At 35.2% G+C, this 26,501-nt stretch overlaps 1 protein-coding gene across 1 annotated transcript; it reads left to right on the top strand.

The window, feature by feature from the left end:
- Nucleotides 1-2,024: 2,024 nt before the first annotated feature.
- Nucleotides 2,025-24,346, top strand: LOC133177906 (WD repeat-containing protein 81-like). Its single transcript, XM_061312762.1, has 26 exons — nucleotides 2,025-2,158; nucleotides 3,741-3,919; nucleotides 4,236-4,371; nucleotides 5,050-6,147; nucleotides 7,094-7,276; nucleotides 8,776-8,816; nucleotides 9,320-9,470; nucleotides 10,024-10,193; nucleotides 10,338-11,394; nucleotides 11,530-11,839; nucleotides 12,141-12,280; nucleotides 12,413-12,532; nucleotides 13,117-13,399; nucleotides 14,743-14,901; nucleotides 15,170-15,287; nucleotides 15,582-15,700; nucleotides 17,125-17,278; nucleotides 17,714-17,784; nucleotides 17,989-18,169; nucleotides 19,811-19,913; nucleotides 20,522-20,655; nucleotides 20,790-20,851; nucleotides 21,004-21,143; nucleotides 21,261-21,360; nucleotides 22,091-22,191; nucleotides 23,385-24,346. The coding sequence occupies exons 1-26, from the start codon at nucleotides 2,078-2,080 to the stop codon at nucleotides 23,511-23,513; spliced, it is 5,520 nt and encodes a 1,839-aa protein (XP_061168746.1). The 5' UTR covers nucleotides 2,025-2,077; the 3' UTR covers nucleotides 23,514-24,346.
- Nucleotides 24,347-26,501: the final 2,155 nt, after the last annotated feature.

Below are 26,501 nucleotides of genomic sequence, written 5' to 3'. Positions count from 1 at the left end.
CCGCACAGCCTTTATCCCACCGAGGCACAGTCAGAGATGGTCACTTAATCTCTTAATTGATTTCTGTTTATATTTATTGACACTTAATCTTTCATCTATACTTTTATTCTATTATATAAATACCGCTAAAATGTCATCATTCGCTCAATAATTGTTTGATACTTGATTTCTTTATACTGTTTGTTAATCCTTTTATTTTACTCTTTCTTTGTTCAGTATGTATGTTTTATTATTAAAAATATATAGTCAGTTGGAATCAGACCTTCGGTGCTGATACATCCCAAACTCTTGTAAAAGTATATTCCATGCTGATTCTATATATAAAAGTTCTGAAACTATAACGCGTGTTGGCTTATTGGAGGTTTTATGAATCTGGGTTCAACAATAAGAGGAAAACTCAGGGTTGGCCCAGAATCAGAATCTGACGGACAAATTTAACTATACCGTAAAAAAACTCTAAGCTTTCGCTTGGTAACCTGTACATATTTACTTTTATCAAACGATGAGTTTTCGCTGGGTAACTTTTACTCATTTACTTTGAGTAAACGGCTAAATTTTTGTATGTACATGTATATACTTTCAGTAAACTCTCAGTTTTCACTCTGCATCTTTTGAACGTTCGCTTTAGGTATATACCCTCAGTTTTCATGCTGTAATTTTTATACTTTTTCTAAATACGTATAGACTCTCAGCTTTAACTCAGTCTGTAACTATTAACCAGCAGATATTGACCTGTAGCTTTTCTCACATTTTTTTAAAGTTAAAACTTTTAGAGTTCCTGCTGTAATTTTTACAAAGGACAAGGTATGGTAACGGCCGAATCTAACCCCTTATTTGATGTAATAATCAGAACACAGTTAAAATTATAATAGTTTGCAGTTAAGAACTTAAAATGATGCTTGTTTTAAAACCAGCACTAATTTTGGTTCAAAGCTTACATGGAGGCCACAAGAGGGTGCAGAATTAGGACATTATTTCGAATTTCCTCAATTCTGGTGAAATTTTGTCAAATTTGAGATACTTTTCACTTCGGGAAACATATAGCACACGCTTGCCTATCTGAGATTTTTATACATAAGATGCATCTGATACTAGTGTATAAAATTTATAAATTTGGTAGATAGGCAAGCTTGTGCTCTATGTTTTCTGAAACAAAATATGCTGTAAAATCGATGAAAATTTGCATAAAAACGAGAAAATTCGGAAATTGACATATTTTCTGACCTTCCTGTGGCCTCTGTGTATCCCATAACTTAGAACCAATACTCATTTTGTGGCAGGGGTAACAACAGGTTTCTATTGATAAACTGTTGCATCATTCTGAAAGACACCCAAAACCAGGGGCCAAAAAGGGGCCTTAGCCTATCTTGTCCTTTATTTTAAGTAAACTATATTAACTTTAACTCCGTAACTTTAATAACATATTAATTAAGCTCTACGTATGGTAATTTTTGCATCTTTACTTTGAATTTATGTCAAGTTTCATTCTGTTATTTCAACACATTTATTCAAAACTTTCAGTAAAGTCTCGGCTTTTGCTTTATTACTCGAGCTAAATTCACGTAGCAGGTGTTACAAGCTCTCCGCTCTCGATTTGTAACTTTTACGTGTTTACTTTCTGAAAACTTTCACTCTGTAATTTTTACGAGACTTATTCATGTAATCTTTGAGCTTTCGTTCATTTTTATTAAACACTCAGCTTTCGCTGGATTATGTAACCTTTACAAATTAAAACTGGTAAACTCGACGCCAACTTGGGTGGTACAGAAATATCTCCGATTAAAAGTACATGTGAAGTGCTTTTGAAGGGTTCTATTTATTATTTTTTTATTATTTCATTTTATCTATTTATATATTTATTATCAGTATTATCATATTTAATGCAGCTCAATTAAACATTATTTGCATTTATCTATTTACGAATCAATCACTGTACGATTCGAATTTGCCCGATGCAACCGGAAGTGGTTTTATTTCCTCCCACCTGACTTTGTTTTGATAATCATAATGTAGACTATAGTAAAGTATGTAGCTCTGAGGATTCAACCGACTAGCCTGTAAAGGCTGTCACATTGAAATGGCTAATATTATTTTTGAGTCCATTGGAATACCAACAAAGTTTCTGAGACCAGTGTCATCGACAAAGTTTCTGGGACTGGTAAAATTTTAGATTATCTTGATGTTGTTGTTGTAGGTTGAAATAATTCCTACATTACACAGGGCCGGGTACAGTTAAGATAAAAAGTAGTGTTGTAATGAAAAAAAAATGTCGGTTTAAATCACTGCAGACATCAAAATAGGAATCAACCATGTTAGTTCATCAACTCTGTCAACTGTAGAACAGGTCTAGGAAAATCACTATATTTAGCTATATAGCTAATTCTACCTATATAGCTTTATTTACCTATATAATATAGCTTTATTTAGCTATTTCAGAGTAAATTTCTGTTTTATGAAAAGCAGACAAAAAGTCGCATAATGAGGCAGTATTAGTTTTCAACTTTGAAATGGACTGAAAGCAATTCACCAAAAACCCACTTTTAAAAATGTTTCTCCTTTTGTGCAATTGCAATCAAAGATCTAAAAGTTTTGGGGCTATGTATAACAGTTAATCTGTGAATAAGCAGCTACTTTAACAAAGAAAAGCAGTTTTGGTCAACAAGATAATTGATTGGTAATAATTCAGCACAATGCAAGGCAATCACACTTAGTCATGCCTCATCGCACTTCCAGTAATGGACAGCTATCCAAACAATAGAGATGCATTTTTTGGTTAAAAAGTGTGTAAAAGAGGCAATGTTTTTACTATCTATGCCCTAGGTTGTTTTTATCAAACCTTTTTAAAAAAATATCAGCCATAATTTTCATGCGACTTTTTGTTTGCTTTTCATAAAACAGAAACTTATTCTAAAATAGCTAAATAAAGCTATATTATATAGGTAAATAGAGCTATATAGGTAAATTAAACTATATAGCTAAATATAGTGATTTTCCTGGACCTGTAGAAAAAAGAATTCCTCTAAGCATTTGAGCACTGTATTCTGTTGAGCTTTGTGAATACATAGCTCTAGTACGAAATATCTGACGTTTTCCAGGCGTTTTTCACGATTTTGATATTTGACGTTCCAGGAAAATGTCAGAACCGGTGCCATTATGAAAAGTGGAAATTTTGCCGCCCCAGACTGAACTCAATTTCATACTAATGCAAATCAAATAAAATGTCGAACCACAACTTATCAATAGCACAATGCTTCTAGTTCTCACAAATATCGCTTAAAAGAAATATCACTCCACATTCTGATTCAGGTCTCACGAAATTTCAAAATGCATGAAATCAAAACAAACCTCAACAGCTCGATAAAATGTTTTCAGCAGACATTTGATATTACAAAGCAACAATAAAAGTGATATTGCTAAGTACTAGTAAAAAGCATTGTACTGTTGATAAGATGTGAGATAGATTTAATTTGATTTGCAGAAATCAACCTGAGAATGCTGCCTCCAGTTGGAAGTGGAAAATTTCCGCGTTTATAGTGGCACCGGTTATGATGTTTTTCTTGCTTATCAAATATCAAAATTGTAAAAAAAAATGTCTGAAAAACATCAGTGTGCACTTATAAAATTTTCTGGGATTGTTTTATAACCTTTACCTATTTTATAGACATGAACTAATTACTACATTATTTACATCCTACAAGTTAAATGGTATATGAAATACTTTTCATGCATTCTATTAATAGGTGACAGAGCCTTGGTTGTTGTCACTGGTGCAGAGTGGACAATGTCCAGATGAACTGGACATAAATATCTCCGACTCGGAAATCGATGGTCTGCTTGCCATGTCTAACATTCAGACTCCCCAGCCCTGGATCAGGATTTTTATTAAGATCAAAGAACCATACTCAAAACCCAAACAGGAGTTAGTAATGATGATTGTGTACTACTTAACTTAACCCTAACCCTAACCCAAACAGGAGTTAGTAATGATGATTGTGTAGTACTTATCTTTACTGGACAGATATACTGATATTTGATATCAGCTTCATCAAAAACTTGTCTGTTTACATAATTTCTTAAAGTCAAGCATATGACCATGCTACATCTTTTCATGTAAAGGGTGGTATATCTACATGTACATAATTATATGCGAGTAAATATTTGTAATGTTAGGACTGCATTCAATAGCCCAATACAGAACAATAGAATCAGTAGTGTATAATTTATTTTCGTTTTAGCCCTGACTCACCAGACTGTAACACTGTTCCCTACACTTTACATGGACATCTGGACAACATTAATCAGAGGGTTTATCAGGACATGTGGCGATCTGTCTATAGTCTGTATGAAGAAGGCAAACTGTCTAATTCACGGGTATGTTTTAAAATGCATGTTGTTCTTTATTACTGATCTATGATGAAAGCAAATGATTTCAGATACATGTAGTGAAAATTATATTCACTATCACCCCAATAGGGGTTAGACAAAAATTAGAGCACCCTCCTTGCTTACATTTAAGTGATATGTCATTTGACAACAATAACAAACTTATACACTAGATGTAATTTCTCTCTTTCTGTCACGGGTTTCCCATGTCATCTATTTTACAAACACATACTGTGATCCTTCATGTACAATATGTCTTTTATATAATTCAGTAAGTAAAAGCTAAATATGATGTCTATTGATTATATTTCCATTTGTGATTTGTCTTCCAAGTTCCTTCTGTCTGAATACCTATTCTTCATACATCATTTGATGAACATCTTACATATCAAATAAATTTGCTATTTAACAGAATACATGTACATATATCTTACCTTTGAACTATTCATTGATTGGTACATCATACATGTATACATGTCTTACAGTAAAAGATTATACATTACTGTATGTAGAAACCATTTCACATGACTGTTTTATAAATTCATAAATTGCAAAGGACCCCATTATTATTAATGCACCACAAAAAATATGTACTCTTTTGGAATACATACTCTCTGTTTCATAGACAAGATTATTCCTTGTAATGAAATTATGTGTTTTTTTCAGGGTGTCCAGGACTTGTCTTGTACACAAAGTGTGATGGGTTGTCTTGATGTTTCCAAATTTCTATTGGGAGAGAGCTCCACACCCAATATTGTCCCTATCTACACTACAAAGGAAACAGGAAACCGTCTTATAGTCATAGAAAAGTATATTCCACACTCTGTTCATAGCATACGGGCCTACAGTCCAGCCATTGTTAATCTTTCTATAGCTAAACCTTTATTCCTGTTGTACCAACTCCTAAAAGTGATGCTGGTGTTCCACAATCAGGGGGCCAGAATTGGGGACCTGAGTATGTACAATGTTCTGGTGGACACCAATCTGTGGGTGTATAAGTCTGCTGTGTGCACAAAACCTCCAATGGAATGTGAGCTGAAGAGAGCAGACAGCTGTACAAACATAGACACAGTCACCAACTCTAGGATTGACATCACAGAACTGGAGAAAATAGAGAACATGGAGCCTGTACAGTTCCAGCATCATTACAACCAGCTGAAGGTGGAGCTGGTAGATTTACCCTCTCTAGTGGACATGTGGGTAAACAGAAAAATCACAAACTTTAAATATTTGTTGGTTTTAAATCATCTAGCTGGAAGACGATTAGGTGATCCAAATCACCACCCTGTGTTGCCATGGGTGATGGATTTCTCTGGCCCAGATACTGGCCTTCGTGATCTCACGGTATCAAAGTTCAGACTGAACAAGGGAGATAACCAGTTAGATTTAACCTTCCAAACATATTCCAGTGACCACATTCCACACCACGTCCCTGATGTTCTCTCAGATATCACATACTATGTCTATAAAGCCAGACAGACCCCAAAGTCTACACTTTGTAAATATGTCAGATCAAAATGGGTCCCTAATGAATATCCACACAGTATGCAGAGAATGCAGGAGTGGACACCAGATGAATGCATCCCAGAATTCTTCACAGATACCACCATTTTTACCTCCATCCATGAAGATCTTCCAGACCTGGAGCTGCCGAGCTGGTGTACTTCATCTGAGGACTTTGTTAGGAGACACCTGGACGTTCTGGAGAGTGACTCAGTGTCAGAGGATCTACATCACTGGATTGATCTCACTTTTGGGGTCAAGGTAAGAAAACATAAAAATAAATTATATTATTATACTTCTGTTAAAATGTTTTCTATATAAAGTTAAGAAGGTAAAATAACTATCTTTATAGTCTCAAAATTTCCACACATAGCAAAGCTATACCCCGGGGTATAGTTTTTGCTATCCACCCCTCGGAAAATTTTCATGCAATTTTTGCCGCCAATTTTGATTTCCTGTAATCAATCTATAGACTTATGATGTCATCCTGACTTCAGTAGCATTGTGGCGTCATCAGGATTTCAGCTCATTCTAGCAGTGTTATGTTATTCCAAATACTTGTTCAAAACTTCTATAATTTTTTTTTTCATGTTTTTACTATTGAACTGTAGTATCAGGTAAATCCAATCCTCAGAAATTATTATATACATCAGCAAGCCCTCGGGGAATAGTTCCTGTCGCGGGTTTGATAAAAGAGCTATCCCACTCACAGCCAGTGGATAAGTGTATAATATTATGTACTTTCATGTACATTTAGATAACTACTGTAGATATCTGTCAATGACATACATTTTTTAATGCAAATGCATATAAACATAAATGGAAATGGAAAAAATGAACAATCATTTGTGGGTTTGCATTATATTTTCTCTTCAATGAGGTGATAGCATTAAATGTAAATTTGTAAATAACCTTGTTCTGGATGGAGGACATACTAATTTCATGCAAATAGAGTAAATATGACAAATAGTCACATTCCCCAAACAGATTATTCATGCATATACTAAGACAAGACACCTTATTCTAGCTTCCTATTACATTTGTGGATAGGATGCATTCAGATTTTTTTTCTGGTTGTAAATTTTATCCACAGAAGCATTACAATGAAGTAAATAAAAGTCAAGAGGGATAAAGCAATCATTATTATAATAGACAGAGTTGATAGATTTTTATGTTACATTGTTTATGACATATATGTGTTTTGTAGCTGTCCGGGTCTGCAGCTGTTCAGTGTAAGAACGTGAACCTTCGTCTGGTGGACAATCACACGACCATGCTGAACCATGGTGTTGTCCAACTATTCCAGGAGCCCCACCCCCACAGGATCCCCTCCTCTACGTCCATGAAACCCACACCCCCTCGTCTGCCAAAAAACATGTTTATACTCCACGTAAGTGAATCAAAAACATGTTAATACACTACGTAAGTAAATCAAAAATATGTTTATACTCCATAAGTAAATCAAAAACATGTTTATACACTACGTAAGTAAATCAAAAACATTTTTTATAGATTAATTTAATACCATTGTAATAAGAAAATGTGAAATAACATTTCTTAGTTTAAAAATGAGCCGATTATTCAATAAAAAGATACAACTGAAAGATAACTGAAAGGCCACTGAAATGTATCTGCCACTCAGTCGACTGAATGGTAACTGAAAGATCACGGAAAAGTCACGGGAAAGGATCTTTTCAGTGATCTTTCACTGACCATTCAGTGGACATTCAGTTACCATTCCATTGACTGAATGGTGTAATTTCATCCTGTGATGTTTATACATGAACCACATATAAGTAAATCCCCCACCCCGCCAAGAAACATGTTTATAATAGATGTAATAAATCATACTTCCCCTCTACCAAGAAGCATGTTTAGAATACATATAATAAATCATACTTCCCCTCTACCAAGAAACATGTTTATAATACATATAATAAATCATACTTCCCCTCTACCAAGAAACATGTTTATAATACATTTAATAAATCATACTTCCCCTCTACCAAGAAACATGTTTAGAATAGATGTAATAAATCATACTTCCCCTCTACCAAGAAACACGTTTATAATAGATGTAATAAATCATACTTCCCCTCTACCAAGAAACACGTTTATAATAGATGTAATAAATCATACTTCCCCTCTACCAAGAAACATGTTTATAATACATATAATAAATCATACTTCCCCTCTACCAAGAAACATGTTTAGAATAGATGTAATAAATCATACTTCCCCTCTACCAAGAAACACGTTTATAATAGATGTAATAAATCATACTTCCCCTCTACCAAGAAACACGTTTATAATAGATGTAATAAATCATACTTCCCCTCTACCAAGAAACATGTTTAGAATAGATGTAATAATCATACTTCCCCTCTACCAAGAAACATTTTTATACATGTACTGCGTGTAAGTAAACCGACAAAACTCACAACTCCGCTTCCAAAAAAAATGTGTTAATAATACATGTAAGTAATACCTCTCTCTACCTTACATAAAAAAAAATTCAATCTGATAAATAAGCCTGTTATTAAGTAAATCATACATTCTTCTACCAAGCAAAAAATATATATTTATCTATCAGGTAGATAAACCTGTTTCCCTTGCCTGCCAAGGAACATATATTAATTCTTCATTCAAACCTCCGTACCTACCACAAAAAATATTGTCCTTCATATACATTTTTGTTCAATAAAATATGTTCATTCTTCATATATGTACCAGGAATACATGTACATGTAAAAACTACAGCTTAACATAGCTTTGTTTTAAGATCTTTAATCTTCATTTTTGTTTAAAATTTATTAAACTATAATAATTGACAACAAAGAATTTTTTGAAAATGTTGTGAAATTAGAAAAAAAATTCTATCTTTTGTAGAATTTACCAGAAATTCAAGAAGAAAGTCATTTTGACAAAAGGTAATATTCTGTGCTCAGTTCATAAATGTATTTCAGTTTTGAAAGTTCATGAAGGTATGTCTTGAAATTCTAGGCATATTTCATGAAATGTCAGGATATGACTTGATATTTAAGTGATATTCTCATGATCTTCTATAAATGAAATAAATTTATACTTTATATACATGTACTACGTGTATTTACATTGTCACAACACATTAATCCTATTCAAACACAAGGATTTGACAAATTGTCTAAGGTTAAGTTCCTTGTATTACAGGTAGCTTGAAGTAGTGTCATCTAAGTTCATTATTACTTCTCAACATTTGTAGTTCATGATGATTTGCACTTAAATTTTTTTTTTTCAAAGGAATCTTAGAGAGAAATCACGTGTAAATATATAACTTGAAACAGAAAAATCATTTAAATAATTGATTTTCCCTTTAGTCTTAACAGAATTTCTAAATAGTACTTAATTGTATGAAGTAGATATGCATTTGATGGGTAGCTTGTTTTTATGGCAGAGTAGCGAAGGGCCCTGAGAATGACCGAATCACGTTACCAAAGATGTACGATCCCCTCGCTGACCTTAATCAGATGGAGGCCTCCTATCAATTCTCTAGTAGGACATTTAAACAGATGCCAAAGAAAACAGAGATGCAGGCTTGTATTTCTATCTATAATCAGTCAATGTTAAAAAAAAAAATTAGAGACACTTCATATTTATATTTACAGATACAAGAATGCATGAATATTACTCTGCATTTTAGGTAATGCCATGCTCTGCATGGAGAGAATACAAAGCTTTGCCTGTCTAACTCTAACCCTACATTACTCTACCTTTTAAGTTAAGCCACACTTGGACCCTGTGACAGATGCTGTATGGAGAGACAAAGCTTTGCCGGTTTAACCCTAACCCTACATTACACTCTAACTTTTAAGTTAAGCCACACTTGGACACTGTGACTGACTTTGTGTGGAGGGACAAAGCTTTGCCGATATAACCCTAACCCTACATTACTCTACTTTTAGGTTAAACCACACTTGGACCCTGTGACTTACTTTGTGTGGAGAGACAAAGCTTTGCCGATATAACCCTAACCCTTCATTACTCTACCTTTTAAGTTAAGCCACACTTGGACCCTGTGACTGATGCTGTGTGGAGAGACAAAGCTTTGCCGGTTTAACCCTAACCCTACATTACTCTACCTTTTAGGTTAAGCCACACTTGGACCCTGTGACTGATGCTGTGTGGAGGGACATACAGAGCTTTGCCTGTCTTGCCTGTGAGATTTTTCTGAAGGATCAGATCCAGTTTCAGGACAGATCCTGGTCACTAGAGGATCGCTTCACTTACTTGTGTCAGCTGTACAGAGAGAATCCAAGTCTTATACCAAGGTGAATGGAATAATGAATGAATTATTTCAATTAAAACCAATTCATACAATCCAAGTTATTATTACAGATTGGAAGGATTTAATTATTGGTAATAAAATAAAAAAACATGTAAATATAATCTAATAATCAGTTCTTGTGATTTAGGTGCATTACCTCCCTAGCTCAGGAGATACTTCACTTACATAAGCCCCCCGCTGTCGTTGAGGATATTGCCACTAGGGGGCACCTGTCTCTGTTCCGGTACCCGACTGTGAGTTCACAAGGATTACCACCACCCACACCTGCTCAGCTTCTCCACCCGTTTGTAGATCTCCTTCCGTTCCCAGCCTACTTCTCCCAGCTGTATGAGTGTATCTGTAATCTCCGGCATAAAGACCAGGAGATACAGCTAATTACATGGAGGAAAAACAGCTCTTTGGAGAAAGACAAACTTATCAAAGTCATTTCCCGAGAAAAGGTCACCATCTTACAGCACTTCCTGGAGGAGAATCAGGGCTGTTACGGAGAGGAGGGGATTGATTTAGTCCTACCCTACGTCCAGGAACTGTTTACACAGGAGGACACGGCCATACAGGCAGCATGGTCACTCTTCAATCTTATTGGACAAGAATTAGGACCAAAGGAAACCGCCAAAATATTTCTACCATATTTAGTGAGAATATTTAATGTAGAACAATCCACACCCAAACACATGAAGATTTACCACCGGTCATTCCTGGTTCAGTTATTGGTGAGGCTAGGTCTGACTGTGTTCCTCAATAACTTCTCCACTCTCCTGGTGGAGGCGGCGGCGGGATACAGGGACTACGTGTTTGAGGATTTGTACCTCGATAACCTCTATCCCAATAGTCCAGGGTCCCAGAGAGAGTCAACAAAAGAGTTACCTCCCCTGAAGGAAGAGAGTGTCAGTGATGAGGACTCACAGACCTTTGAGGACACACTTCCTGAAGAAGACAACACTGAGGACGAATTCTCTGGAGATTTTCCTTGTATCCTCGAGGACGGACAACAGGGGACGGAGTCAGTGGAGGATGAGGAAGACATAGACAGATTAAGTGAAACCTCACAAGACGCGGATGAGGATGAAGATTCAGCTGATAAAACCTCAATTCACAGTTTGGCCGGGCTGATTGATCCCAGCCAAAGAGACGAGGCGGTCAGTGATCTGGAGGATGAGGACTCTGAGAGTCTGCAGTTTCAGGTCAGAGGACTGTAGTCAATGTATAATGCATTTATATATCAGTTAAGATGCATAAAAAGTCCAAAGGTTCATTGAGAGGAATTAAATAAAAGTTTAGAACATGAAGGAGAACTACACGTTTTTATCTGTTTGTAGGAAGATGATGAGGACACAGACTCTAGTCCTCAGATGATTCCTGTAGGCTCCAACACAGGCAGCTCACACTCCACCATCACAGGAAGTAAAGGAATGGTCCGCAGCGAGACGGATGAGTTTGCCAGGACTATGTCAGAAAAGTCTGAATCCGAAGTCGTTAATATCAAGGATGTCGCCACAGAGAGCATCAAGTGGTTGTCACGACGACTAGGCTGTGTGCTGACGGCTAAGTACCTGTCTAGGAATTTGATTCGCATGTTGACTCTATGCTACCTTGGTGATGAACAACTAATAACCATCACAGATTCAGGTAAGTGTCAGCTTCACATGACATATCACCATTACAGATTTTTTTAAGTTAAGTATTTAACTTGGGCTTAATGGTATAAATTGAGTTTCCTTCAGTAGTATAATATTTTTATGCTGAGCTTTCACAAATGTTTAATGCGGGTGATTTTACAGTGCTTACTATAAAGCATAATCAACTTAAAAAAAAATAGAAGGATATCAGATTCTGTATAGTGTGGTGTTTGCTATTGTTACAGATACATGTATTGAAGTACATATTATCATATAGAATTATTCACATTATCATATTCAAAAACTTCTAGAAAAACGGTTCAATAAGACATCACGACTTGTGTTTGGAGACAGAAATGCACAAAAAGTATTGGAATGTTTGTCTGAAATCTCGCAGCTGTATGGAGAACAAGTAGTGCTGCTGCAGTATATACCGTGTACTGTAGATATGGTATGTAGATATGGTGAGGGTTATGAATTAACTTGTACAAAACAAGTAAGGCAATTTAACATGAACCATTGTTTTTTATTCATCTCTTTTACAATGAGAATGATTTGACTGAATATTTTTTTTATATTCAAGGTGACCCTGGCCAAAAAGAGGCTGACCCAGAAAGGAGAGGCAGGGTTAATTAGTGCACTTGTACTGATGAGGCATGTCCTGCCCCTCATCTCAGACACAAGTCTTATGGATATACTTCAGGTAGATATTATAATTATACACTGTACTATGATTTTGGTATCTTTAGTTGGGGTGTTGTCAGAGTTGGTACATTTACCTTTGTCTTGAAACTTTGAGAGAACAATTTTTGAAAAATTGAACATTAGGAGTCATTATCTTAATTTTAGATTTATAACTTTGGCATAAGTGAAGAATTAAGGACATACGCAACGTACTTTACCTACTGATAATTTTTCAAGATATTCTTAATTTAAGATTATTGTGCCATCAGATGTTTGTAGAAAAAAAATCAGCATACATTACCAGGGGTTTTGAAAAGATATCAATTGATGAAAATTTTTGTATAATTTAAAGAAAAATGTACAAAAATTACAAAACATAGATTCTAGATGTTTTGTTTATCCAAACTCGTTTTAGAAGAAGTGTACAACAGCATATATAGACATTAAAATGTGGCACACAATTCCTTGAGGTATTGGAACTCTTCAACTCCAGGGAAAAAGACAAAAATGTTCAAACTATGTTGCGTATGTCCTTAATTGTGACAAAATCAATAAGCACACATCACTGGTATCACAGTTGAAAGAAGTTTTACATTATTATAGGAGACCATTATTAAGGAAGTTCTCAGTCCGACCATCAAACTGGTTTCCTCCCCCTCCTCTCATTTTCCTGGTGGTAGCAGCATTAGGACTGTGATCTGTCATAAACTGGTGGACGTGGTTTATGTGATAGGCCTTCGTCTGGGATTTGAAATGACCAGGAACCAGATGACAGGAATTTTAAAAGATTTCTTCTCTTCATTTAATCAAGTGTATGGACAACAGATGCTGAGGTCTGAGTCATCTCAAAGTTTGTCTGATCACAAACAGGGGAAGGGGAACCAAGGTGAGAACTAGTTAATACACAGTAGTCCTTCAGATTGATGATACATTTACATGTACATGTATGTAATCTATCTGTTTTTACATGTAATTGTATTTGACTAGAAAAATTCAAATATTTATCACACTTGAGGCAATTTGTATGAATTCCTGGTCTCTTCTCATTAAATGCCATGTATATTTAATGTACATGTATTTTAATGTACAGGAACTCTTGATGGCTCAAACTTCGATCTCTCGAAGTTCTTGATCGCTCGGAGTCTCCAGTCCCGAATTTTTCCTCTATATAACTAAGCAAATTGACTCTTGATTTCTTGAACTCTTGATCTCTTGAAACCCTTGAACCCTCAAAGTCAAAATGCAGTCCTGCTATGCATATTCTATTAGAATTTACCCTCGATACCTCGAAGTGGCTATGTGTATACAAGGTTACATAATTAGCATTTGAATGGCCCCAGGCAGAAGCTTAAGACTCTGGTCTCGAGGAACGGGATGTTTATTCAGGTGACACTTATACTGCAAGGTGATAATCTGACAATTGATTTATAATTGATAATATTCTGCCTATATGCTATTAAAATAATTATCATCGACTGTCTTACAATAATTTAGAGATGCAGTGTCAGTGAAAAGTAGTTATTGATTACAAGATGAAACACTAATTTAATTTTTATTTCGAGTCAGTGTCGAAGTTAAATGAAATATGAAAATGCAGAAAGAGCCTCAATGTCAATATGACGACTATTGTTGGACAAATACTTACAGAACTGCATTCAGTGATCATGTTTGGAACAGTCAATGCTATGTACGACACTGTAAAATGTCGTTTTCATGTAACGAATGCATAATATGATGTCTGTATTACAAAGAATAAATAAATATAAATGAAATGACGATATACATTTTTTGCTTTACTCAGTTTAATAAACTGTTCATCTAAAATACTAAAAAATATTGTTGTTTTATAAAAAGCACGTGTAAATGGTAGGCACTGCATGAAAATCATTACATCCGGTAAGACTAACTTTAAAACCTGTCAACAAACCCGGAAAATCCTGGACTCTTGAAAACTCGAACTCATGATCTCTCGAAGTTTTTCCTCGGTCCTGCGGACTTCGAGGTATCTCGAGTTACCTGTATAAACTCACTTTACAGATATTCTGTGATTCAAATGTCCGTAAAATAATTTTCTATTCTAGAATTTTATTTGAATTAGACTGCATATACATACAATGTATACTCAAATGTTTTATGATGAATACATATATACTGTGTACTCTTACGTCACATGTACATGTACACAGATGTCTCATTTATGATAAATACTTTTACATGTTTCCTCCATAGCTGGATCCTTGGATGAGTATTGTAACATTAAGATTGACTCGCACACTAACGAGTACACTATAGGGACACCAGTCAGCATAACGAGTCTAGACTCGCCCCACAACTCATGGATGATGCGGAAATCTCACTCACTCGCCTTCAACACAATGGAAGATAAAGGTAGGAAATTGTTTTAAAATTAACAAAATGGTAAGAAATAAACACATTTTGTCAAATTTTCAGTAATATGCAAAAAAAAAAAGGTCATTTCTCTGTATATGTACCTGAGAACTTAATTTTTGTCTCAACACAATCATGCAAAACTACAAGAAAAGATTTTGCTAATAAAAGATGATTTAGAGTGTTCAGTGACATGCACATGCATGTTTGTACAAAGTTTTCTCTTTTATAAAGACTCTGTTGATGTGAATGTGTTGTTTATAAACAGAGGACTCCCCTGAGGGGATGGTGAAAGACGTAGAGAAAGTGAAACAGGAGCTGGCAGACGTCTTCAATCCGGAGCTGGCCATGGCTTCCTACATCCCGTTCCTCAGAATCTTTGGGAAGTCAGTAGAGATTCCTAGTATTAAGTCAATTCATATTTATTACAGGCCTTAAGGATGCTTTAAACATTGCACATTGATGTGCAGGTCTAAAGCCAGAATAGTTTTATGCAGTGAGAGTGATCTGCTACTATGTTGAAAATGAACTTAATAACAATATGAACTCTTTATATGGAATAATTTTCCCAAAAGTCAGAAACTACATTTTTGATTAGTGTTTAGAGCCTCCTTAAAGAAGACACAAACAATAAAATATTAGATATCTGTACAATTCATTAGGCCTTTGTTTTTGCTCAGTACCCACATGGAGCAGTTCCTGCCCAATGAAGATCTCATTAGACAGCTGTGTTCTCAGTACGACATGAGTGTAGGACAGACATCTCCAGAGAGTTCATCAGAACTCACATCTCCAATAGGTAAAATCCCAAAACCCACATCTCCAATAGGTAAAATCCCAAAACCCACATCTCCAACAGGTAAAATTACAAAACCCACCTCTCCAATAGGTAATATCCCAAAACTCACATCTCCAATAGGTAAAATTCCAAAACCCACATCTCCAATAGGTAAAATTACAAAACTCACATCTCCAATAGGTAAAATCCCAAAACCCATGCCTCCAATAGTTAAAATCCCAAAACTCACATCTCCAATAGGTAAAATCCCAAAACTCACATCTCCAATAGGTAAAATCCCAAAACTCATCTCCAATAGGTAAAATCCCAAAACTCGCATCTCCAATAGGTAAAATTACAAAACCCACATCTCCAATAGGTAATATCCCAAAACTCACATCTCCAATAGGTAAAATTATAAAAACTCACATCTCCAATAGGTAAAATCCCAAAACTCACATCTCCAATAGGTAAAATCCCATAACTCACATCTCCAATAGGTAAAATTATAAAAACCCACATCTCCAATAGGTAAAATCCCAAAACTCACATCTCCAATAGGTAAAATCCCAAAACTCACATCTCCAATAGGTAAAATTACAAAACTCGCATCTCCAATAGGTAAAATCCCAAAACTCACATCTCCAATAGGTAAAATCCCAAAACTCATCTCCAATAGGTAAAATCCCAAAACTCACATCTCCAATAGGTAAAATTACAAAACCCACATCTCCAATAGGTAATATCCCAAAACTCACATCTCCAATAGGTAAAATTATAAAAACCAACATCTCCAATAGGTAAAATCCCAAAACTCACATCTCCAATAGGTAAAATCCCAAAACACACATCTCCAATAGGTAAAATCCCAAAACCCACATTCCAATAGGTAAAATCCCAAAACCCACATCTCCAATAGGTAAAATCCCAAAACTCACATCTCCAAAAGGTAAAATTCCAAAACCCAATTCTCCAATAGGTAAAATCCCAAAACTCACATCTCCAATAGGTAAAATTCCAAAACCCAATTCTCCAATAGGTAAAAATCCAAAACCCAATTCTGCAATAGGTAAAATCCAAAACCTACATCTGCAATAGGTAAAATCCAAAAACCCACATCTCCAATAGGTAAAATTACAAAACCCAATTCTCCAATAGGTAAAGTTTTCAGGGATTTAAATGTGTATAATTATTATATTGAACTGAATGAAAAATATGATATATTGATGAGGGAATGTTAAACTTTTATTCTATGGTAAACAATGCATTAATTAGCAAGTAAGGATGAATTATAAAAAACCAAAGCAGGTCAACATAATGATTTATATTGATCAGAAAACATCTTTAAATACTCTAAAACATAGAAACTCAGTTAAAGATACAGGACATACACATATAAAGCGAAATATTTCATTGAACATCAACTCCACATTTTTTGTTTGTAGAGGAGTACATTCCATCCCAGCAGTCTACAGGGTCCACTGCAGCCGTCACTGGAAACAAAATAGAGGTCACAAACACACACACAGACATGATCAGATTCGGTCCTATCCACCGCTCCTCTCGGATCCTCACCTTGGATCCTGATGAAACCAAGTGGTGAGGCTAATTATAGTGATGAGGTTAATTATAGAATGAAACCAAGTGGTGAGGTTAATTATAGAGTGAAACCAAGTGGTGAGGTTAATTATATAGTGAAACCAAGTGGTGAGGTTAATTATAGTGGTGAGGTTAATTATGGACTGAAACCAAGTGGTGAGGTTAATTATAGTGGTGAGGTTAATTATAGACTGAAACCAAGTGGTGAGGCTAATTATAGAGTGAAACCAAGTGGAGAGGTTAATTATAGACTGAAATATAATCTGGTAATGAAATAATTTTTAAAAAATGTTCAGTTTTAAAATATCTAATAATTTAAAGTAATTACAGAAATCAATTGGCTTATGATAGATGACAGTAACTCTACAAAGGTTAAACATGTTTCTTAATGTGAAGTTCATGGTTTTCTCTCACATTCAGTGTGATTTATTTCAGTGAATATAAAGAGAGACATAAACAGAGGCACCTGAAGGGGAACTGGCTGGCCTACTGGGAACACGAGCTAGGTACTGCTCTCTCTCAAGAGGCCCCTCAAGGGAAACTTAATGTTGTATACTTGACAAATGAGTGATATACATTGTACAGGTACTCTGTGACCTGTCTAGGTTAAAAAGAGTTGAAGGAATATTAAAGGGAACCAACTATCTTGAGTAAACATAATGTAATTAAATAAAGTAATTATAATTAAGGTCAATCATTTTCTGTTCCAGGTTTGAGTGAGCGAGACTCCCTGTTCAACTTTAAACAAATCAAACTTCAGACATTTGAGGGGCACAGCAGCAGTATCAGAGCTTTGGTCGCCCTGGACAATGAGAATTCCTTCATCAGCGCCAGCAAAGACAAAACGGTCAAACTGTGGTCAATAAGAAGCTTTGGTGACGGAAATGGAAGGTAAGATAAAGGTGAAATAATCTGTCAACTCCAAGGTGCTAAAATTCTAAATTTTAATCAGTCCCTGTCTTTGTCTTAATTAGGGCTATTCCAGGAAAAAATGTATGGGAGGGTTGGACGGCACTTCATATATTTTTGTATGGGTAGTGGGTCTGTAGCAATTAAATTTGTATGGGTGGTTGTCCTCACTCGAAATATTTTTAGATGGGTGGTTGTATTTACCCTCACAAATAATTAAGTGCAAAGTATTTCTTTCCTCTCATTTTGTATAAATCGGTAAATATCGATATTTTCGTCCTAAACAGTTGTAAAGTGTGTTTACATTGAAAGTGAAAGTAGAATCGAACAAAACGGAAACAAGGGCAGATAACTATAAAAGCATGTGCAACTGAGACTGCAATGACAATGGGGGATTGGAAAACGATTCGTTGTGCTTTGGACTACCTGGTCCAGTTTCTTTTCGCCAGTTTAATCAAACTTGATTACATTGGTAAATTCAATGATATTAGAAACAATCAGAAAGATCGTTTTATTTTAAACCAAAAGTAGAAAAAAACATATCTGATAATGAACGTTTTAGAGCATGACTATGGAGTTTGCAAGTCAAATATTTTACTTTATACCACATACAGAGTAAAAGGAAGATGAGATATGAGTTTAAAAACAATATGAAATATATTATGTCAAAAACATACCAGTCTTTAACCTGTTTAGTGTTAACTTGTCGAACTTGTATGCACCAATGGTCTAAGTTGTTAGATGGGATTTAGAATTCATTCAATATATATTTTTTAATCAAAGTTTTCACTTAACAGACACTGCCTACAGAAGTTTAGTCCCCCCCCCCCCCCCCTCCAAAAAAAAAAAAGCAGGAGTCATTTTGTTATGAACAAGGTGACCAACAATTGTTAAGGATAGTTGGGCTATAATTTACAATATTAATTTTAATTAATTGTAGGAATGTCATTTCTACTAGTACATGTGTATACATACTTGTAAAAGCTTTACCAAAGCTTAACATACTACAAAGTCATGCATCAGAAGAGATATACAAATCACTATAATAAAGGTTTTCAGTGGTGTGTATCATAGGCCTAAAGGAACATATTTTTTTAAGCTGTAGCAGGAACACGGGGAACTGTTTTACAACAAAAATTATGACTAAGACTAAAAACTTTAGTTGTTCATAAAATTTTACAAAACTTATGTTTCTGTTAAAAATTGTTGGCATAAAACTATCTTTTTTTTCAAAAAGATTTAAAACATTTTTAAAGTAATGCAAAAAAGAAATTTATTTGCATAATGAATTTTTTTTCTTAGTCATAAGTTCTTTTGTAAAACAGGCCCTGGTTGGATAGATGTCAAAACCCAACACTCATTCGAAGTCAGATAAATTACAATCCCTGAAAAAAGTACATAAAATTTTATTGTATATATATATGTAATACAATTTTTTTTTTAATTTAGATGGGTGGTTGTATCAAAAGCATTTTTAAATTGATGGGGGGTGGGGTAGAAGGTAATTAAAAATGTGTGGGTGGTGGGGTAAAAATAAAAGTGCTTTCCAACCCCCCCCATACAATTTTTCCTGGAATAGCCCTTAGGTGCATGTGTTTTATTATTCCTAATTTTGTCTTCCAGATGTAGATGCCAGTACACCTATCAGGGACATAAGAAATCGATTTTCTCTATCGTTTACTTGGATACCGTACAACTGGTGGCTTCCTGTGACAGCAGTGTTCATGTAAGTAAGAGATGTCAAAAAGTTGAAAAAAAAAAAGAAAATCATTTTTTTTATGCTCGCCTGATCTGAGAACTATCTTAAGCATCTGATCAAAGTCTGTCATGCATTTCTTATCCTTTTTCTGTTAATATTTTTGACATTTTGAACTCCTTCTGAGGAACGACTCAACCAAATTCAAATAATAGCATCAATAGTTCAAAGAATCCTTTCTTCAAATGAATACCTTCTTCCAAGGGGAGGTAATTAAACAGTAGAAACAGAGTTGTGTGGCATAAAAATCTTCCAGTTAAGACCAGACTGAAAAAAGATTAAAATTTAATGAAAGATTAATAAAATTTTTCAAAGTGCTCAAGTGGATACACAGTAGGAGTTTTACACAGGAATCTATAACATACTATAAAATCACTTTTTTCAAGAGGTCACATTTTTGAGTTTTGAGGAAAAAGTATTACCAGGTAGTTCACTGGGATTTGATTGCATGATTGAGGGCATAAACATGATAGTCTAGTTTGAAATACATGTACTTGTACTTGAATCTTTACATTATGCATAGTGAATGGGCAAACATTAGAAATAAAATTAAACATGATAAAGGATCATATTGGCAGATATGGGACCCCTTTACCGGTGAAATAGTGAGAATGCTGGATTCCAATGGATCCTCTCAACCAATCACAGCCATGACGACCCTACCAGCTCCCAGTACCATGATTGTCACGGCAACCAACGAATCCATGCTGAGGTCAGTCAGAGTTATCTTTCCTTGGAGCATCTCATTTTTGCTTTTCTGTACTTTAAGTTTGTAACAATAATTTGGAGATAGTTAATTACTGCATTATCAGAAATGTCAGAGAGTATTGTAATTTGTTTCTGTAGATACCTAGATTTGCGATCAGCTGAGTTTGCACACGAGTTCAAAACATCGACTACTTCTGCTGGTAAGTCAGTGCTGGCTTGGCTGTTAAATCTCCTCATAAGAAGTATGGATTTAATATGGAAAATTATATATTTTTTTCTTTCACATTGCTTTTGATGTAATTGTAACCAATTCCTGCAGACGTAGAAATTTGGGCGTGTTTTGTGTTAACAGGTTTGATTCGCTCTCTGACCGTCAGTCCAGACAACAACTGGATAGCTATTGGATTCTCCTCAGGTCTTATGTCCCTGCTGGACCAGAGGACAGGATACCTGATGGCTACCTGGAAGGGACATGAGGGAGAAATTTTACAGGTAAATGATACCCTGTACATGTAAATTTAAATCCTAAAATTTTGATGAACGGTTGTATAAAATTCAATTTTTTCTAAGAAAACTGTGATAACCTATTCATAATTCTTTAAACTTCAGGTGAAGGCATTTAACAGAAATACCTTTGTGTCAACTTCATTTGACAACACAATGAAAGTTTGGAGCTCAGAAGACATTAAAGATCCCTGTGTACTTAAAGGTAAGTCTGTTTGTACTTAAAGGCAAGTCTGTGTGTACTTAAAGGTAAGCCTGCGTGTACTTAAATGCAAGTCTGTGTGCTGATGTGTACATGTATACTGTTACAACGAGATTAAAATACTTGTGTACTTAAAGGTAAGTCTGTGTGCTGATGTGTACATGTATACTGTTACATTGAGAGTAAAACAAAGAGGCCAGCATGAGCTTGGAAATAGAAGGAAGGATAAGTTACAACAGAAAAAGTATAGTTTACAACTACATGTAATAAAGGAAAGTCAGAATTCAGACACTATAGACTTAGAGTGCTTATAAATATACAAAATATGAGGCAACATGAAGATTCCTTCTTCCAAGAAAAATTATTCGAGCAGACTCTTTAATGAGGATTAACAAAAGTTTTGATGTCACTAGAATATATATCACTTGCAATAGAATTCATTCTGTATGGGGTATGTCTTATCATTCGTGGCAATGTGAAATTCCTGAAATTACCTAGTGCTAAAAAATTTCTAATTTTTAAGAACAAACTGCTGAATTTGCATCCCACTAAATATTCCACTAATATGGTTTTCCTTGTGAGCAGGATCTGTTTTAACACTTTGTGTCTTAATTGTATCACACACTTAGATGATAAAACGGTTACTTATGTTACGCCATTAAAAGGTAGGATTGTATGCTGGCCCAGGAATTTACAAAATAATATGCTATCTATATTTTTGTTACAAAAACAGGTCACACGGAGCCTGCCCACTGCTTCACGTTTTACCGAGATCAAGTTGTCAGTGCCACCACAGGAAACAAGATAGGAGTTCACTCCTCAGTAGACAGTCAGGTATAAAATAAATACGTAATAGTAAACAACAGAAAACGAGATAGGAGTTCACTCCTCTGTAGACAGTCAGGTATAGAATAAATACATAATAGTACACAACAGAAAACAAGATAGGAGTTCACTCCTCAGTAGACAGTCAGGTATAGAATAAATACGTAATAGTAAACAACAGAAAACAAGATAGGAGTTCACTCCTCAGTAGACAGTCTGGTATAGAATAAATACGTATTAGTACACAACAGAAAACAAGATAGGAGTTCACTCCTCAGTAGACAGTCAGGTATAGAATAAATACGTATTAGTACACAACAGAAAACAAGATAGGAGTTCACTCCTCAGTAGACAGTCAGGTTATAAAATAAATACGTAATAGTACACAACAGAAAACAAGATAGGAGTTCACTCCTCTGTAGACAGTCAGGTATAAAATAAATACTTAATAGTACACAACAGAAAACAAGATAGGAGTTCACTCCTCAGTAGACAGTCAGGTATAAAATAAATATTGTGTAATACATGTAGTACACAACAGAAAACAAGAGTTCACTCCCCAGTAGACAGTCAGCTATAAAATAAATACGTAATAGTAAACAACAGAAAACAAGATAGGAATTCACTCCTCAGTAGACAGTCAGGTATAAAATAAATACGTAATAGTAAAGAACAGAAAACAAGATAGGAGTTCACTCCTCTGTAGACAGTCAGGTATAGAATAAATACATATTAGTACACAACAGAAAACAAGATAGGAGTTCACTCCTCAGTAGACAGTCAGGTATAAAATAAATACGTAATAGTACACAACAGAAAACAAGATAGGAGTTCACTCCTCAGTAGACAGTCAGGTATAAAATAAATACGTAATAGTAAAGAACAGAAAACAGGATAGGAGTTCACTCCTCTGTAGACAGTCAGGTATAAAATAAATACGTAATAGTAAAGAACAGAAAACAGGATAGGAGTTCACTCCTCTGTAGACAGTCAGGTATAAAATAAATACGTAATAGTACACAACAGAAAACAAGATACATGTACATGTCAAGTTCACTCTGCTTTAGACAGTCTGGTATAAAAAGGACAAGTAATATGCCATTACAAATACAATCCAAGTTTTGGATTCAATAGATAGGGCTTGCATGTTCACAACTGTTTTTCAAAGACAAGCTATATTGTATGATGTACTTTATTTTCAGGCAAACTTTACTTCTACAAAGCTGAAAAGTGACACCTTTAAGGGAGTGTTGACCAGTCTAGCGGTTCTTCCGCTAAATAGAACACTTCTACTGGGAGCCGACAATGGCAACATACGGCTACTGTGCTAGATACATGTAAACATGGGCCCAATGCTAGATACATGTAAACAAGGGGCCTATGCTAAATACATCTACATATATATGTGGCAGCTTTGCTAAATACATATAAATATGGCAACTATGCCAGATACCTGCAAATACAGCTGCAGCTCAAGTAAATTTGGCTACTGTGGTAGATACATGTAAATATGGCTACTGTGCTAGATACATGTAAATATGGCTATTGTGCTAGATATATGTAAATATGGCTACTGTGGTAGATGCTACTGTGGTAGATACATGTAACTATGGCTATTGTGCTAGGTACATGTATATATGGCTACTGTGGTAGATACATGTAAATATGGCTACTGTGCTAGATACATGTAAATATGGTTATTGTGCTAGATACATGTAAATATGGCAATTGTGCTAGATACATGTAAATATGGCAATTGTGCTAGATACATGTAAATTGCTATTGTGGTAGATACTCCGGTACATGTAAATACTGTGCTAGGTGTATGTAAATATGGCTACTATGCTGGATAATTGTGGATATAGAGTCTTTGATGAACAATGACATCACAGTAGCCATAAATAATAAAACTTTATAAACTGATACTCAGTTTATCATATCATCAGGTTTTTGTCACTGATACACTTAATTCCAGATATTCTTCATTGTTTATGTTTCATATTGTTGTTTGTGAAGATTTCATGTGCTACATGTCAGTGCAATATTTCTGCTCAAAGAGCACTTTCAAAGTTGATATTGTCAGCCATAGTTGTTTTATTGTATGTTTTATGTTTGAATTATTTTCTATTTTTATAGCATATGCAATAAATGTCCTGCAACTAATTTTTTGTGTTTTAGAAATTTTGATAACTAAGGTAATTGGCATCATGTGAGGCATAAATTTTTCCAGAATTTTTTCTACAGTTTGTGTTTATCCCCTTTTTGTATGGATTTATGATAAAATTGTGCTACTTAAGAATTGATACACATTCTGGCATCTCTATAATAGTTAAAGTTGGTATCATAATGGAACAAGCCACAGTCATCATAGGCTTCTCCCGTTTATTTTTGTAGAGGTTGTTTATTTTTATTAGATGACCTTTATTTGTGTAGAGGTTGTGTGTGAATCTTTCTGTAACTTACTTGTATCTTTACAGACTGAATGGGTCCCAGCTTCTCCCTTCCAAAGAGAATAAAGTAAACAACCAACAGTCTTCAACAGAATGCCTCTGATTTAATATCTTAGCTTGGACATTTTTCACAGGGGTGTCCATTTTGTTAATCTCCCCAAATAAGTGAGTGTGTGTGTGAGTGAGTTTGAAATTCAGGTATTTTCCATCCATCAGAAATGGGTATCAAGAATTTATTTCACTATGAAATTCTAAAACAATTAAATGATTTGATCAGTCTGGCTCTGTCAATTTGAAGCTTCTTTGTTATATGTTATGTAAATTAGAAGAATTTTTTCATGGAAGGTGTAAGGGTGGGGGGGGGGACAATCTCTCATGAAAAAAACTCAATGGCACAGGCACTTGTTTCTGTAATAAATCTTTAACCCGTAGTATAATAATACATGTAACACTATGGTTAATTTTTCTTACAGAAACAGTCCCGGATAGGTTCTTAAGAGAAGGGGGGTGTTCTTTTGTGACAACAATAGGCCATTTTATAATAGAGGACCATGAAGGTGTGTGTTGAGATGAGTTAGGAAATACAGTGATGCTGTTTCTGGGGTGGGTAATGATATGGACATTAGCCTTTCATTGAATGGATATTTTACTTGTCAACTTTTTTTTTGTAAACACTGATCACACTGTCGCGCGATTGAATACCAACACCGCGACTGGTCATTCGTAACTGATCGCAGACCTTCTCTGGCCTGGAATTTCAAGTTTGAATACGAGATGATGAAAATCGATACCTTCTCGTACAATTTGTTCCCCTTTGATGAGATATGGTAACGATTGATCAGGTGCCACTATCTGTCACGGAAAAATCATTGTTCGGACACAATTACATACATTGTACATGTACATGTAGGATTGTCCCGATCGAGCTCACGATTGGATTTCGATCTGACACGACCATCATATCCGGGTCCCTGATTTGTGATGATCAGGTACATGCAGATACGCCCGGATACGTTAAGCTACGTACGAACCGATGCGATAGGATGTGATTATGTTCGCGGGTTTTTCACTTTCAGGATCGAGGTTGATCACAATTTGAGCTACGACTGGATCCCAGCTTGACTGACCCGACTGGCCGTGGACTTCATTGTCAGTTCAACCGATTGTCCAACCATGGTGTTAAAATTTGGATCATAGCTGATCTTGGAATTTTATGTAGTCATACATATAGGGAAATAATTGTTCAAAAAAGTAGTTTTCCTAGATCTCAAGAAACATATCCATTGTCCTACAGAATCATTATTGTTCAAATCATGCTAATTGGATTAGAATGGGGCGCAAAAAAATAAGCGGGAATATTTGGAAAAATCTTTTTATGAACAGCGGGGTCATTATTTGTCAAAAAGAAAGGTGACTTAGGCGCGCGCTGGGTCTCGTAATTGTTATTCAGTTCAGGACAGTCCTGTTCTTATTTCTTTTCCCCAATTTTATATGCATTTTATTTTATATTTTATTTTCACACACACACCCTCCCAATAGTTTTGCCAAATATAGAATACAATAGAAAACATAGCTACCATATGTCAACTGAAAATGTACGGTTGTGCCCCCCCCCCCTTCAAACTGAAATTGATTCCTACGGGCCTGAAATTTATTAAGTATTTCGAATTTTCAAAATTTTCGATAGGCCTAAGACTACCCCGGGCCCCCCTTCCTCCCAAGAAATCCCTCTTCATGTACCGGGTATCTTCGCACAGAGCACCTTAATTTTGCTTTATGGAACATTTTTAGTGATTCCCGTTATTATAAAGTCTACAAACATTTATGAATCCGATTCGTATTTTTAAAAATTAAAATCCATTTTAAAAA

The sequence above is a fragment of the Saccostrea echinata genome, unplaced genomic scaffold (assembly GCF_033153115.1).
Source record: "Saccostrea echinata isolate AGI-Se365-2 ecotype Australia unplaced genomic scaffold, CSIRO_AGI_Sech_v1 ptg000002l, whole genome shotgun sequence".
NCBI lineage: Eukaryota > Metazoa > Mollusca > Bivalvia > Ostreida > Ostreidae > Saccostrea > Saccostrea echinata.
The sequence above is the reverse complement of the archived record's forward strand: the minus strand, read 5'-3'. Positions and strand labels throughout refer to the sequence as shown.

Coding starts and splice junctions, on each gene's coding strand:
- LOC133177906 (XM_061312762.1), top strand. CDS start 2,078: ATGGCTAATATTATTTTTGAGTCCATTGGAATACCAACAAAGTTTCTG. Junction 8,817..9,319: donor GAAAGTCATTTTGACAAAAG/GTAATATTCTGT, acceptor TTTTTATGGCAG/AGTAGCGAAGGGCCCTGAGA. Junction 15,288..15,581: donor TTCCTCAGAATCTTTGGGAA/GTCAGTAGAGAT, acceptor GTTTTTGCTCAG/TACCCACATGGAGCAGTTCC.